At 47.4% G+C, this 14,854-nt stretch overlaps 1 protein-coding gene across 1 annotated transcript; it reads left to right on the forward strand.

Annotated features, from left to right (window-relative positions):
* The first annotated feature begins 478 nt into the window (after nucleotides 1-478).
* On the forward strand, nucleotides 479-14,770 carry zhx3b (zinc fingers and homeoboxes 3b). The gene is made up of 7 exons (XM_061811857.1): nucleotides 479-979; nucleotides 7,627-8,489; nucleotides 8,584-8,655; nucleotides 9,863-11,323; nucleotides 12,241-12,894; nucleotides 13,751-14,006; nucleotides 14,079-14,770. The coding sequence occupies exons 2-7, from the start codon at nucleotides 7,665-7,667 to the stop codon at nucleotides 14,087-14,089; spliced, it is 3,279 nt and encodes a 1,092-aa protein (XP_061667841.1). The 5' UTR covers nucleotides 479-979; nucleotides 7,627-7,664; the 3' UTR covers nucleotides 14,090-14,770.
* The last annotated feature ends 84 nt before the right edge of the window (nucleotides 14,771-14,854 follow it).

Here is a 14,854-nt window from a genome sequence, read left to right on the forward strand (position 1 = left end):
AATTTAAGGCCTTTTTAGGGGCTTGACCGGTTTTCGCGGATTTTAAGGACTTTTAGGAGCCCCTAAATGCACCTTTGAAAATGTAGGGATTTTTAGGGACTTTTAGGGCCGCGTGCGAACCCTGTCTTCTTATGTTGTCTTATTCTTATGACAATGACTAGTTTGTGCCAAACATTCCTTTTGGAGGAAAGTCCAAAAAGTACAACATTGCTTTCACTAAAACACAGTCTAATCTCCAAAAAGCATGTGGAAAATAAATGTTGAAATATCCAGTGAAACCAAGGCCGAACTTTTGTGAGTGCGGATGGCTTTTGTGGGTTGTTTTATAAGAATTAAAAAAAGAAAGAAAAAGAAAAAAAGAACAAATAATCTAGAGTCAATTGTTTGTTATGTGATGTTTGATTGTTGTCCATTGAACTAAACGGATTCAACCGGGCCTGTCTCTTTAAGAGAGGTCACCTGGGTGAGTGGTAGTGGTGGTAGTGGTGGTGGGGTGGGGGGGACAGGTGCGTCAATGCCTTTAAGTGGCATCGAACCATGGTGAACACAGGCCGGGTCGTCAGAGGGGGACCCGGCCGGTGTTTGCTGTTCAATTGAGATGCGGCACGTTGCTTTCTCTCTCTCGGGCTCTTCACGCCAACTCCGCCGTCAGTGACGTAAGCCGTCACGTGTTCACCTCTTCCCTCCCGACGTCCGCCGTATTTCCCTTCCTTCCGTCCGTCCGTCCATTGGTTGCGCCGACTCTGGAACCAGCACGAAATCAACAAGCCAGAGCCGAAGAGGGGTCGCGGTCGCGAGCAGTCGCCGCTGCCGGGCTCCAGGCGTCAACCGGCCGATGGACCGAGCAGCTTCCACCTTGAAGTTACCGTCAATGAGGCGCAGACCTCCGGGCAGCGTTCTTCTCCTTCCGCCGAGCTCCAATTATTGAAAACTTTTTTTTTTTAATATATATTTTTGTTTTGTGCGCCGACGACGTGAGGTGAGTGTTGCTTCCTGGTGTGCATTTGTGAAGAGCCCGGTTCACCCTCCGCCCAACTTCGCGTCCACCTCCGCCGGCCAGCTGCACCGTACGTCGGCCGCTTTAAAATGGCGACAGCAGTCGTGGGGGTGGAGAAGAGGGCTTGTTCTCGGGCCGGGGACTCGTCGGCGCTCCCTCTGTACGAAGGTTCGACCGCGCGTGGAATTGTCGTGGCTACGAAGTTGGGACACGCTCCGCCTGGCGAAGTTGAGCGGAAGGGAGATGTACGAACACGCATCGTTGTGACAAATGTCGGATGGCGATGATGTTCCCAGTTGGGTGTTCCTAGTTACACAGATTTTTACACTTCAACTAAAAATTATTATTATTCGTTCACCCGTTACACTTTAATTTCTGTGAACAATAATACCACAATTTGCCCATACGATTTTTCAGTGTACTATAAAAAGAGTTGGTCCAGTTTTTCTAATCAAGTGACATTTTTTAAAAGTTTCACAAATAAGCAAATGACTAACATTAAAATACAGGAGCATAGTAGGCCCAAGTGTTCAGTACAAAACAAGACAGCGGTTCTAGTCCTACATTTTTTTAATCTGTTTATTATTGTAAGCCACTGCGGCGTCATGCAGTACAAACATCAGTGCTGTGCCTGCGCTATAATTTTCCCTTTTGTTTCGCTTACTGACAAATACTGATGACATTAAAAAATATTTACAGCAGATAGAAAAAAAAATACACAATGATTCAATTGTATTGCACACAGAACTAAAAAAACGTTTAAACGTCTAAAAACTAACAGTTGTTAAATGTTAAATGCAAATGTACAGTGCTAAAATGTTAAATCCAACTAAACTTTAATTTATTATGTGTACTGGATTGAAAAAAAAAAAGTTTAAAAAAGGCTGTACGCAAAGCAACAAGTTTCAACGTTGTATGTTCGATTGTGCCTCATATTTGTAAAGTTTTTTTTTTTTTTTCCAACGTACTGCGAGAGCGAACCCGCGCAATGCCCCGTACAATTCTTCAGTGTGCTACGAATAAAATTGTTCGAGTTTTCCCATCAGAATGACCCTTTCAAATGTTTTTTCAAATAGGCTCCTAACCTTGTGCACTTTTTTTTTTTTTTTTTTTTTTAATGAAATATTTTACAGCAGCGTGATCGTGATGCCCGACAGTCAACAACAAGTTGGCATGGCAGCCCGGTGGTGAGTCATGTTGCCAATGTCACGAGTGTGTAACTCTGGGGGATTGAAGAGTTCGCCACGACGACATTGCAGCCTGTGACTCAACACTGAAGTCGGGCTGTGGCGCCGTGAAGGCCAAAACAAACTAGATTTAAACGACACAGACGCACCTCAAGCTAGCAGCGTTTTGCGTTGCCGTAATTCAGTCGAATAGACTCGACGCGACTCTCTGGACCTGCATCCTTGGGTGAGGTTTTCACCTGGCAGGGGATGTGCGAATGAGCGCTATTTCTGAAATCTTTTGAATCGTTCCATTGGTTCATTTGATCCGCTTGGTCTTCGCTCTCAGCTCCTCCGAGCGCCACCCGTTCGCTGACGTCGCCCTCCCTCCCACTGTGTCATGACGACAATCTATTCGCATATCTCTACCGAGTTGTCAAGCAGCCCGGTAGGAAACGCCACTCGGGAGCCCTTTCACAGTCTTGGCGAGAGCGCACAGATTCACCCCCACATCCGGCGCAAGCAGGTTTGGGTCAGGAGGGGCAGCCCGCGTTCTGCTTGACTGCCTTGCAGCTTGTGGTGTCAGCCATTTTAGGTCGGACAGCAGAGAGCACGACGCGACGCCATTTTTCCTCTCGCTCCTTCTCTCTCAGTGTCTCTCCCTCAGGCTCTCTATTCATCAGCTCGGTTCCGAGAGGGCCGCAGCAATGCAGCCCTTCGCAAGCCACGCAGCCATCTGCTCTGTGACCTGAGAGTCGTGCGCAGACGATGGGCTGACCCTTTAGGAAACTGCCATGAAGCATTCGCACTGTTACCAGTGTCAAGCCAGTCATGGGCGGATCTCCCAGAGAGTTGTGATTGTCAGTACCGGAGCACATGAGCCCTGAAGTTGGTAGACAAAAGGCAGGTTAGATAGTCTTGTGGTTCAACTTTTTTTTTTTTCCCCACTTTTCAATTTTTTATGACTGGGATTTGCCAGTACCCTGGTCACTTCGGGCCAAGCCCAAAGGTAGATCAGTACTTTATTCAGCCAGTGAGGTGAGGGACAATTAACCAAGTTAGCTGCACGACACGCCTCACCTCTGCCCAATAACCTTCTTTGATGACCAGAACTGGCTGGGAAGCACCAACACTGTCAGTGAGGGCTGCTAAAATAGAAGCAGTCCAGGGATCCTCCAAATGCTGGTACAAGCAAACAAACTTCAATTGCTAGTGTGCGAGTGTCAGAGTTACACACATTTCGTTGTGCCGAACTAGTTGGGGTGTAGGGGTAGAAGGAGAGGAGGGTTGGAATGCGCTAGATTTACTCTGTTATATATACTCAAGTAGCATTTTGGAAAATTTGTACTTGTCAGAATAGTTTTAATACGGAATACTTTTTCCTTTTCTGCAAGTTTTTATGTTAAGAAAACATGTTACTTTTACTCCATTACAAAGAGCTACATGCTGCTCTCTACCTTTATCCATGTATCAATTCATCTATTATCTGAGCTGCTTATCCACACAAGGGTTGCGGGAGTGCTGGAGCCTTCATCCATAAATTTTTGCCCATTTTCTTTTTTGTGTCAGTTCTGTTTTGACTATGACTTGGGCAATGGGCACTGTTTGCTTTAATACAATGTAATTACTACCGATATTTAACTCTAGTTCATCAATCAAATGGCACAATTCTCATTACCCCACACGTCATCTTTCAATGGGCTTCATGTGCATACGTATAAACGGTAGATACGCCAGCCTGGCTAATCAACTTGGTGGCCATGTTGGGAAGGTCGCCGTTCCCATAGAAGGCAACGGCACACTTGTGTTTGGATTTCCGCTGACAAAACAGCTTTAATGCAGTGTATTATTTGCTTGGCACTGTCTGGCAAAATGTGGATATCCCAGCCCGCTTCTAAGTCGGGAAAACCGCTTGTGACAAGTTTCAAATGTTTTTGTTGTTGTTTAAGCTAGCCACATTAGCCCTATTTTATGGTCATAACTGTAAAACATGCATCTTTTGTAGTACATGCTCATCTTGCTCATGCGCACACACGCAGACTACACATTCACAATTGATTTAGTGATAGTTGTATTTTTTGACTTTCATGCTCTCACATATAAGTTACTTACTATTTACTCAGTACTTGTATTTTTTTTTTCTCTGAGTACTTTCTTACTCTTAAGTAATTTTGGAGAGGATGTTTTTACTTTTATATTACATTTAAGTTACTGTACTCGAGTACAATATTTGGCTCAAGTACCCACCTCTGCGTGGGAGGTTGTTGCCATGGGGACAGGAACACCAGTGGCGCTGCCGTCCTGTCTCCCTTAGCCAAACATACTACGAGGAGGAGGAGCATTGGGGAAAGAGGGCGGGCCAGTAGGGAAGTCGGGGCGGTTGGGGGGGGGTTGTTTGTGGCCTAAAAAGACAAGCAAGGAAGCTTGAAACTGAGTAAACAACCAAACGGTGTGCATACATTTCTTTAAGGAGAGCATTGCCATCAACACCAATCTGTTAGCTGCTAAGTGACTGATATTTTTTTGGCCATGCTATGCAGCCTACTTTCTGATGTGCCCTGTGCGTGTGCTATTATTGGCTTATAATACTCTGTGGATTCAGCAGAGACCTACACAAAAGTCAGGCCGAGCGATGATAGGAGGTCATGTTGTGTAGAGCCGCCAAACAGGAGGTTGTGAACCAGGCGGACAAAAACATTTTCATTCGTGTCACCGGGAGTTTTGTGACTCTAACACGCAGGAAAACGAGCTGCCTCGGCACCGCCGTAAACAAGCTTCGCACGCTCTCGCAGGCAGACAGGCACCCACCTCCACGCCCCACACGCTTATGAATGTGAGCACATATGGGCCCTTGCTCAGCCAACCCCACCTCCATCGCTTCACTTGAAATCTCATAGGAAACCCACACATGCAAATGCTGATAGTCAGACTCGCCGTCCGCCACAAGGTGACATCCAGTTTGACACAGTCGCGTTTGTACGGCCAACGTTGTGCGTTGTTTGCATCTTCACCTGAATCAGGCCGCAGCGGTGTGCTTGATTAGCCACAACTTTATGGAACAAATTTGTAGTGCCGGCCGTCAATTGCACTGAATTTTACACAATTACATCTGACATCTCTTTTTTTCATCCCAAACATATTTGCATAACAATATGAAAAGCCTAAATTTAGCTTCTTGTACACTGACTGAGGACTCTCTTGGTTTGGAACATTCCAGTCTCGAGCACAGGGAGGAGGGAAGGGGTGCGGGGGTGTGGTAAGGTGGCGAAGTGGGGTGGAGCACTGCGTGATCGTAGTTTGGAGCGAGAAGGCCGTGTCGAAGAGCGGGGGTTGCCAGGGTGCGGCGTCGGAGGGGGGTATCGGGTCGGGAAAATTCCTCTCTGAAACACCTCTGCGCTTCCTCCACGACTGTTAACACCCCAAAGTGGCACCCCCTCCCCCCCCTCCCGTTTGCTTGCGCTCGTCTCTCACCCAACGCGGTAATGCATGACTGGGACGGTCCACCCGTGAGTCTTTGTGTCGGTCACGTGACCATTGCGTCTTGGCAGCTCGGTGCCCCCCTGTAGCAGAATTGAATGTCAGAGGAGTAGGAGTAGCAGCCCAAGTCGAGGGTGGTAGCTCTCCTTGCTGTTGCTTGAAGGGACAAGGGGCATCACGTTCCTTCCACAGAAACAAATCTCAGTTGCCAGTTAACCCATCGTGTTCACTGCTTTGCCGCAACTAATGGCTAAAGACAAAATACTGTATCGGGTTCTTCTTAAGTGGCAGACGGTTCAATTCCTCGCTCATCCAACGTGGTGTGAACCAAAGTTTTCGCATTTCAATTAAAATAATTGAAGTTAGTGTATTTGGTGTGTGAAAGTGTAGCATCCCTGTGGAGCCAGCGTTAACTTGTCTGAAACTAATTTACCATGACCTTTCTGATGTTAGTCCAAACTTTTTGTGCGTTTACTTTGTGGGCATGAGAGAGTGAGAGGGAAGGTCTTTGTGGTGTTTGGAGAAGGGCAGGTTTCTCACTTTGTCAACATTTTGTTTTTGGCAATTGTGCCTTGAGTAATAAGGGGTGGGACCATTTACCAGTTAAACTGGTGAGCGAGTGAGCGTCTGGTAGGTTTGGCCATTTCGTGCATGAAGTGTCATATCCAGGACACAGAAAGAACCATCTTCCAGTACTTCATCACTCCCTCTTCGCCAGAGGTGGGTAGTATTGAGTTACATCTACACTAGTAGGTTTTAGGAGAAATTGGGCTTATCAGAGTTGTTTCATGCAACACACTTTTTTTTTTACTTGTTTTGGTCAAGAAGAAAGAAAACTTTTAATCTGTTAGCGACTTACCACTTCCTACTTGTATTTTTATCTATTATTGCTTTGCAAAGGCAACATAGCTTCGTGACATTTGACTCCTTTTGACCAATCAAACAGAGCCAGAGAGTCACATGAATACAAAGTTCCGAAAGTGACTATTCACATGGAATATGGCAGAAATCTTGGCTCCTGATCACCCGTGACCCAAGTGAGGATAAGCGATGCAGAATCGAAAAAGAACATTTGTCTCATCTGTTTCTGCCAAACTGCTAAACAAGAACATTATACATTTTCTTTTTTAAAGATTGTCTTGACCTCATGTTGTTGGGCTATATGTGAATTTTTACAATACTATTATATTTACATTCATGCTCTATTAAAAAAAATAAACCAGTGGTTGTAGTTTTTACAATCAATACTTACCCAAACTCAAGTAATCATTTTGTAGACAACTTTTTAACTTTACTGGAGTCACATTATTCTTAAGTAACCTTATTCGTACTTGAGTGGTTTTGTCGGCTCCTCTACCCACCTCCGCTCTCCGCTTGGGGGAGGGAGAGCAAAGGAAGGAGGGATAGTGAAACTCCTCCCCAGGAAGCATCGCCATTTTGTGTGGATATGCAGGATATAGAGGGAAATATTCCCTGAGTTGTGCAAACAAACAAATGTACCCCAAGGCTGAAGAGTAGTCTGAACTACAGTTGACAATTATACATGTCACAAGTGTGTGTCATAATAATTGTGACAATGTGCAAGGGACGGACAGCTCTTTTATTATTTTTTTTTTAATGCTCTCTGTGTGTGGGTGGGGGGGGGGGGGGTCATGATTGAGGGGAAGTGAGAGACAGCGGCACGGGGGAGGGGAAAAGAGGGGTCTGGCAGGATCACTCCCAAAAAGCCTTCAGTGAAGAAGCAGAGTGGGCATGAAAAATTCTCATTCATGAGCCTCGTGGTGTAAGGTTGCCTTTCACTCATATTTTGGAGTTTGATTCCTTTCAACGTGAAGAAATTCACCACATTTTAATTGTTAATATCCTTGATTTTATTATCAAGCTCATCTATTTATGGAATTGAAGAATCTGACAGAACACTACGGTATTTTTGTTTTGGTCATTGTAACCCACAAATGTTTTATAGTCACCACATTTGCCCTCCAGGCCACCATGAGACCTCCAAGTGGACCTACGAGCATGCCATGCGGACTGCCACCTTTGACGCCCAGCCTGTAGGCTGCCAGCGGCGAGCTGTCCTCCCAGTTGCACCCCCGTCACAGTTATTCCGGCGACGCTCCCCACTGTGTGGCCACACCATGGCCAGCAAGAGGAAGTCTACAATACCATGTATGATCCCCAGCAAAATCAGACACCACTTTGAGGACGTGGACATGCCGGTTCTTCAGCGGCAAACTGCTACTTCCGGAGGGGGTGCAGACAGCCCACCGAACCTCGCAGACTCTCCCTTATTCGAGGGGGCCGACCCGGCCGTCGATGACGCAGGCACCTACATCTGCAAGCCTTGCAACTTCGAAACCTACGACCTGAACTTGTTCTTAGACCATGTGTACGCCGGGCACCCGGAGTTCCGTTCGGATCCAAGTTTCCTCTGTGTGAACTGTGGCTTTTCAGCGCTCAAGTTTGAGGGGCTGGCCCTGCACAATGCCAGGATTCACCCCAGCACGTTCAATTGCCCTCTGCAGCTGAGAAGGCGAGAGAGGAGGGCGGTGGTGGAGCAGACGATACTGCCCGGGACAGATGAGGGCAAAGATAATGAGATTTCCATCACCAAAACACCAATCATGAGAATGCTAAAGGGCAAATCGGAGCCGAAAAGAATTGTAGTGTCCCAGCCTTTGCCTGATGCGCTCCCCATTTATGGCCCCAAGGAGACTGTTGCGGTGACCCAAGTGGCCCATGTGCCCACAATTGTCCACAATGGAACAAACAAGGTCACACTACCCTCAGCGATTCAGATCGTCAATGGCTCTGGTGCTTTACCTGTGCTCAAGACCCCCGGTACTCAGGTAGGTTCAGTCCATTCGCAGTTTGACTGTCCTCCTGTTCAATTGAATGGTTTGAAAAGTCAACACATTTATAATATAGGCCGTCTCTGTTTAGAACAAAATCCTGCATCAGCCTTCTGTTACCACAGTTTCCTCAGATGCCTCATCTTCCAAGAATCTCCCAAAGGTAGGTCTTGTCTTGATTACAGTGGTGCCTTGAGATGAGAGTTTCATTAATTCTTTGTAGCGCTCTATTATCCATCCATTTTCTGAGCCGCTTATCCTCACGAGGGTCACAGGAGTGCTGGAGCCAATCCCAGCTGTCAACGGGCAGCAACCCTGAAATGGTTGCCAGCCAATCGCAGGTCACATAGAGACGGACAACAATCACACTCACAATCACACCTAGGGGCAATTTAGAGTGTCCAATTAATATTGCATGTTTTTGTGATGTGGGAGGAAACCAGAGTTCCCAGAGAAAACCCAACCAGGCACGGGGAGAACATGCCAACTCCACCCAGGCAAGACTGAGATTTGAACCCCGGTCCTCAGAACTGTGAGGCCAACGCTCCAAAAAGTTGCGACACCATGCCGCCCACTCTAATTTTATACTTTGTAAATACATTGACATCATGGAATACAATAGACCCGGGGGGGGGGGGGGGGTCTATTATATCCCATCAGATTTTCTCCTGCAGTAATCATTGTGCTGCTCGATCTGGTGTGTGTACAGTGCTTGACATTAGTTTTTTTGATCACCAACCAATGTGTCGAGCGGTTTCCCAGATTTGCTAACCACTCAGCATTTTCAGTAGCTACAACTTTGTTATTGGATAATAGAGATTATGCACATTCCGCAAAACAGGGTGAAGGACTTCTGATTCAGATGACACTACCCTATTTTACACAAAATGTCTTCAAGATCTGTTAAAGATGACCATATCTCATGTTTAGGCTTTGTGTTAAAATAGATCATTAGACTTGTAGAAATACAAGATATACTACAAAATTTAGTCCAGAAAACAAAATTTTACTGACTTTAGGTTCAAACTCCAGTTCACATGAACTCGAGTTACAAAGTTTTAAAATGTAAATTATCCCTACACACACTTAAATGAAGGCTACATAAAAGTTTACTGCTACAAGTTATCGAGTGTTCAGCGTTGGGGTCCTTTTATTAAAGAAGCATATTTTCACTTCATCCCCTTTCAATTTTGATTTTCGGCCTCATCAAAATAAAACACGAGTAACCACCTGTCGAAATGTCCGATCGACAGCTCTTATCTCAAAGAATACGAAATTGTTTCTCAGGGCACCTCTGTATGTACACCCTTTTCAACATGGCTGATTGTCAGTTTGCAAGCTCGTTCCCATTCACAACTGTTCACATCCAGGTGATGATTCCTTTAAGCAGTATCCCCACTTACAATGCCTCAATGGACTCCTCCTCCTTTTTGAAGACGTCCTTCAGCAAATTCCCGTATCCCACGAAGGCGGAGCTCTGCTACCTGACTGTGGTCACAAAGTTCCCCGAAGAGCAAATCAAGATCTGGTTCACAGCGCAGAGACTCAAACAAGGCATCAGCTGGTCTCCTGAGGAGATCGAGGAAGCCAGGAGGAAAATGTTCAACACCATCATCCAAAGCAGCGCACACAACCAGTCGCACAGTTCCGCTCAGCAAACAATCACAGTCTTAGGGGCCACGGGGATTCCTCAAATCCTGCAGGGCTCTCTTGTCAGCCAAGGGGGCGTCATCGTCACGCAGCCCGTGATGGCCAACGGAATTCAGGTCAACGGCACCCCGGTGGCGCTAGCCGTCACACCCAAGCCGCAGGCAGCGGCCCGACCCGCAATGCAGGCCCGACCTGCCGCCGCGCTAGTGCCCGACAAGCCTGCCGGCATGTTGGTGGGGGCGGTGGCCGGCGGCGGTACGGGAAGCAACATCATTGGCAGCAGCAAGAGCAGCAGGAGTGGAGGAGGGGCCGCGAGGAACATCATTAGCAGCAGCGGCCAAGCTAGCGTCATCAATCTCACTCTGGGGAACAGCGGTCACGCCAATGCAAAGGTGAATAGCGCCACCGTGAAATGCCACACCGGTGCCGACGGCAAGAGCAAAACAGTTGTCAGCAAAAGTGCAAACCCCCCCAAAGTCGCTGTAGACAGCAAGCCTTCAAATGGCAGCAGCGCAGCAGACAACAATGAACAAAAGAGCAAAGACTCAAACGGTAGTGGGAACAAAAACGAAGCTTCTAGCGCCAGTGCAGATGACTCTGACCACGGCACAAGCAACTCCTTGAAAACAGACGAGGCTTCTTCCCCATCCTCCAAGTCCTTGTCGCCGTCTCCTGCGCCAGGCGCTTCCGGCAGCTCCCTGAGCTCCCGCAGCGTCAACCCATTCCTGGACCCGAGCTTTTGCAAAGGCAAGAAGTCCCAGGAGCAGCTGGGAACTCTCAAGGACAGTTTTCTGAGCAACCCGTACCCAGACCAGGAGGAGGTGGACCGCCTCATCTCTCTGACGGGCCTCACGGTGCGGGAAGTTCGCAAGTGGTTTAGCGATCGACGCTACCACCTTCGCAACCTCAAGGGCCCGCGCTCCAGCACCGGCGTGCCCAACAAGTTGTCGGCAGGGAGCGGCCCGGCGGGCGGCGACGGGGGCAGCCCCGGGCCCTTCGACCTGTCGGAACACAGCAGCGGCACCAACTCCGGGGCAAAAACGGCAGAGCACACTTCCGTTCCTCTGAGCCCGACGTCGACGCACACTCCCACGTCGCCCGTCACGCCCTCGCGCAGACTGCCTAGATCGCCTTCTCCTGATTTCACCGTCGTCCGCTACAAAGAGCGAGAACCTCACCAGGTGAGCATGGCCAAAAAACAACGGGGAAAAATACAGTACACAGTAAAAAGCTCGCTGTTTACCACTACTGCAAAAATACCCCATGAAATGAAAGACTTGCCAACAACAAAACAACCCCCAAACACGCTACAAAAATGTCTTTCAGTGAAATGCCAATCTTCAAACTCTCAACAGTTACTGGCTTAGAATAGAAAGTGTGTAAAAAAAGCGAGTGGAACGTTACCTTTTGTGATAGCCACGTCGGCACCACACGCAAAGCAGGTCCATTTTTTTGTTTGGCCATTTTTAGGAAGTGTACATTTGGGGTGTACATTTACTCTGCTAGCATTGTTGCTAATCACTGCAATAGAAAAGTGGGAGGCGCTATCTGCTTTTGACTGTAGCACCAACACACCAGCAAATAGTAATACACATTTGATATTTTCTTGCCTGCGTTTGACGTAAAGGGTTCAAGTCTAAGTCCTAACTTTTTTTTTTTACATTTTTATCATCCACATCAAGTCAAATGAGTAATTTTGATCATGTATATTGTATTCTCATGATCATATTTAACATTTTGCATGTGTCCACTCGTTATTTATCGTATCTTGGTTCGAGTTGGATGTTCACACGCTTAACAGGTCCACTCTGTGATTGTGAAAAAATCAAATTCAACATATATTTGTGCCCGTTAAATGCTAACATTAGCCAAAAATATCCACTCCGTCAGCAAGCTTATTGCCATTCTCACAGTGTAGCATCTGCAGTACTTAAGAGAATGAATATGAAATTATGTGGATAATCTGTACAATTTCTACATGCTCTCTTGTTTGCAAGCGTACTACGAAAAATACTACATTGCCGAATCGCAGCTGCTGCTAGCAACCACTGATGATTAGGTGAGAAAGTGACTATTCTTGCCCTACTGTTTGGTCCAGATCAAAGCACTCGAGGCCAGCTTCGCTGAGGACGCCGAGCCATCAGGAGAAGAAGTGGACAGACTCCGATGTGAGACCAAAATGACCCGGAGGGAGATCCACAACTGGTTCACTGAGAGGAGGAAGAAAGCCGCAGCGGCCGAAAAAAGGAAAGAGGTGGCGGCGCGAGCATCGGGCTGCAGCACGGACGCTTATGGAGAGGATGGACTGAATGATGACGCTTCAGGTGAACTCAAAGTTAACCCCATTAAGATCAATCTGAAGATGCTGAAGGTGACAGAGGCCAACGGCAAATTGGAGGATGAGGCTGCAGACGGGCTCTGCGGAAGCGGTCAGTCCAGTGCTCCTACCAACCCGAAACCCGTCGCCTTGCGAGGTAAGAAAACGGCGGAGCAGCTGCACCTGCTCAAGCAAGTCTACGCGCGAACGCAGTGGCCCACCGCCGCTCAGTACGACGAGCTCCTCTCGGGCACGGGGCTGCCCCGGCCCGACGTTGTGCGTTGGTTCGGGGACTGTCGCTACATGCAGAAGAGCAGCCATCTGAAGTGGTTGGAGGCTTACCAGAACATGGCCCTGGAGGAAGATCTGAACCCGGACAACGTGCACCTCCTCCAGGCCCACCTAGATGGCCACGGCAGTCAGGAAGAGTCACAGGTACTGACGACAAACCAGTAGAGGATTAGCACTGTGGGTCAAAGGTTATTCACAGTGCTTGGAAGTAGTTATTATAAATAACATTTACTCATGCATATTTGTGAATAATTGCTGTAAATGTGCAAAGATTTGTGGTACTCAACTGTGGCGAGTCTCAGTTTTCCAGAATTTGTGTCTAAAACGGCATCCAGTGACAGACTGGGGCATTCGCATCATCTGTGGTCCGCCACTCTTTCAGTTTATTCCACTTAGGCGACAACCCGAAAACGTCTGCTGGTGTGGGCGCTTTAGAGGGCCTCGTTGTTGGTCGGGAGTGCACACACACCGCGTCGCTACGAGAGGCAGAAGTCCAAAAAGGGGAGAAATGAAAGCTAAACTAGGCAGCCAACCGTCTAGATCAGGGTTGCGAGCTCGGGTGGCTAATTTAGAGTGCCTCGTTATCAGCCGTGAGAGCGCCCATGTCACGGAGAGAAGGCGAAAGATCGAGTGGGGGAGAGGTCTTACATACGACCCCTGGTATGGGGACAAGGGCCTCTCACTTATTGCGATGTTTAAAAAAAAAAAAAAAGCCCCGTGATGACCCGCTGGGATACATCGCAGCCACTGGATGTACATTTTCAGTTCAAACATGTAGAGATGTGCCGTCATAAGAAAAGTTGAGAGACAAAGCATTGTGCATTTTTTTTCCCAGTTAAAAAAAATGATTGCAATTTCAGGGTTGTTAACATGCTTATTTCCAGTGTGTCATCTTCAGAAGTCATCTTTAACTCAAATTAAGGACGTGGCATTGAAATGATTGATTTAATTTTCATCTTTGTCGGGATGAGTCACACCGAGTGCGTTTTTCTGGCCGCAGTTACAGGACCTGTCAAAGGCAACCGGTTTGACAACCGATCTGGTGAGACATTGGCTCGCCACCAGGGCATCTGCGGCTCGATCGGAGCAAGCGTCTGCGCCGAAACCAGCGCCGGGCGTCGCGGCCGAGCCGCTGTCGGCGGGCTCCTCCCCTCTGGAGCCCCATCCAAGAGCAGGGCGTGACGAGAAAATAGAGCAGTCGCTGTGCGGACGAGCATGGGAGGCTGATACCCCCAAGAGCGTTGTTCCCACTGAAGGTAATTCCTGCGTCTTTAAACGTAAAATGTAGTTACACTCTAAATGGTATCATTCTGTCTGATTGACTGCAGGACCAGATTGAAACGGCGGATCTAAAAACATGACATGAATGCTGGATGGGAATGGGCCTTGAAACCTTTCATCCTCCCCCTCCTCAATGGGCCGGCCGATGTGATCTCAGCCATTTCGGGAGATGGACCCAAAAACCTCTGGCCCGCCCTTTTGTTTCCTTCATGCCCCTTCAAAGATCCTGCTGTGCACCACGTTTCGTATCGGGAGTTTGAGTAGTAGTGAAGGAAGAAGTGACGGTACAGTAGAAAGTAGTGTGTCGGGGACCCACAATTCATGAGGTGTAGCTGCGTTTCATTCACGGTAGTTTGCTGCTGGATGCGTTTCCTGAAGCCTTAAAAGTAAAAACACAGACGCCTTGCACTCTCCGGACTATGGCGGTGGACACGAAATGTGCAAGTGGAGCTCGTTTTTTGCATCTAATGACGAAATAAGCACTGAGGTTGTTCTGACCTTGTCCGTTCAGTTGTATATACTGTAAAAATAAATATAAAAGGATGAGATGCATTCATCTTAAGTAGACAAAAAGAGGAACACGGACAGGTGGCAGAGTGTTGTTTGTATAGCACAAGAGCTCCTTTACATCCTTGATGTGTTTAAACATTTATTTTTATGGAGCTTTTTACATTGCGTACATTTGACTGTATGAGAACTTTTCCAGCGTTCCCTACTTAGGTTTAATGTATCATTTTTACAGGTGATGTTTGCAGAATAAACTGAATGCCACGAAAGGTTTACGCCATGTCGTTACTCAAAATTGAAGACTGTAAACAAGATT

This window comes from Syngnathoides biaculeatus, chromosome 2, assembly GCF_019802595.1.
Source record: "Syngnathoides biaculeatus isolate LvHL_M chromosome 2, ASM1980259v1, whole genome shotgun sequence".
Classification (NCBI taxonomy): domain Eukaryota; kingdom Metazoa; phylum Chordata; class Actinopteri; order Syngnathiformes; family Syngnathidae; genus Syngnathoides; species Syngnathoides biaculeatus.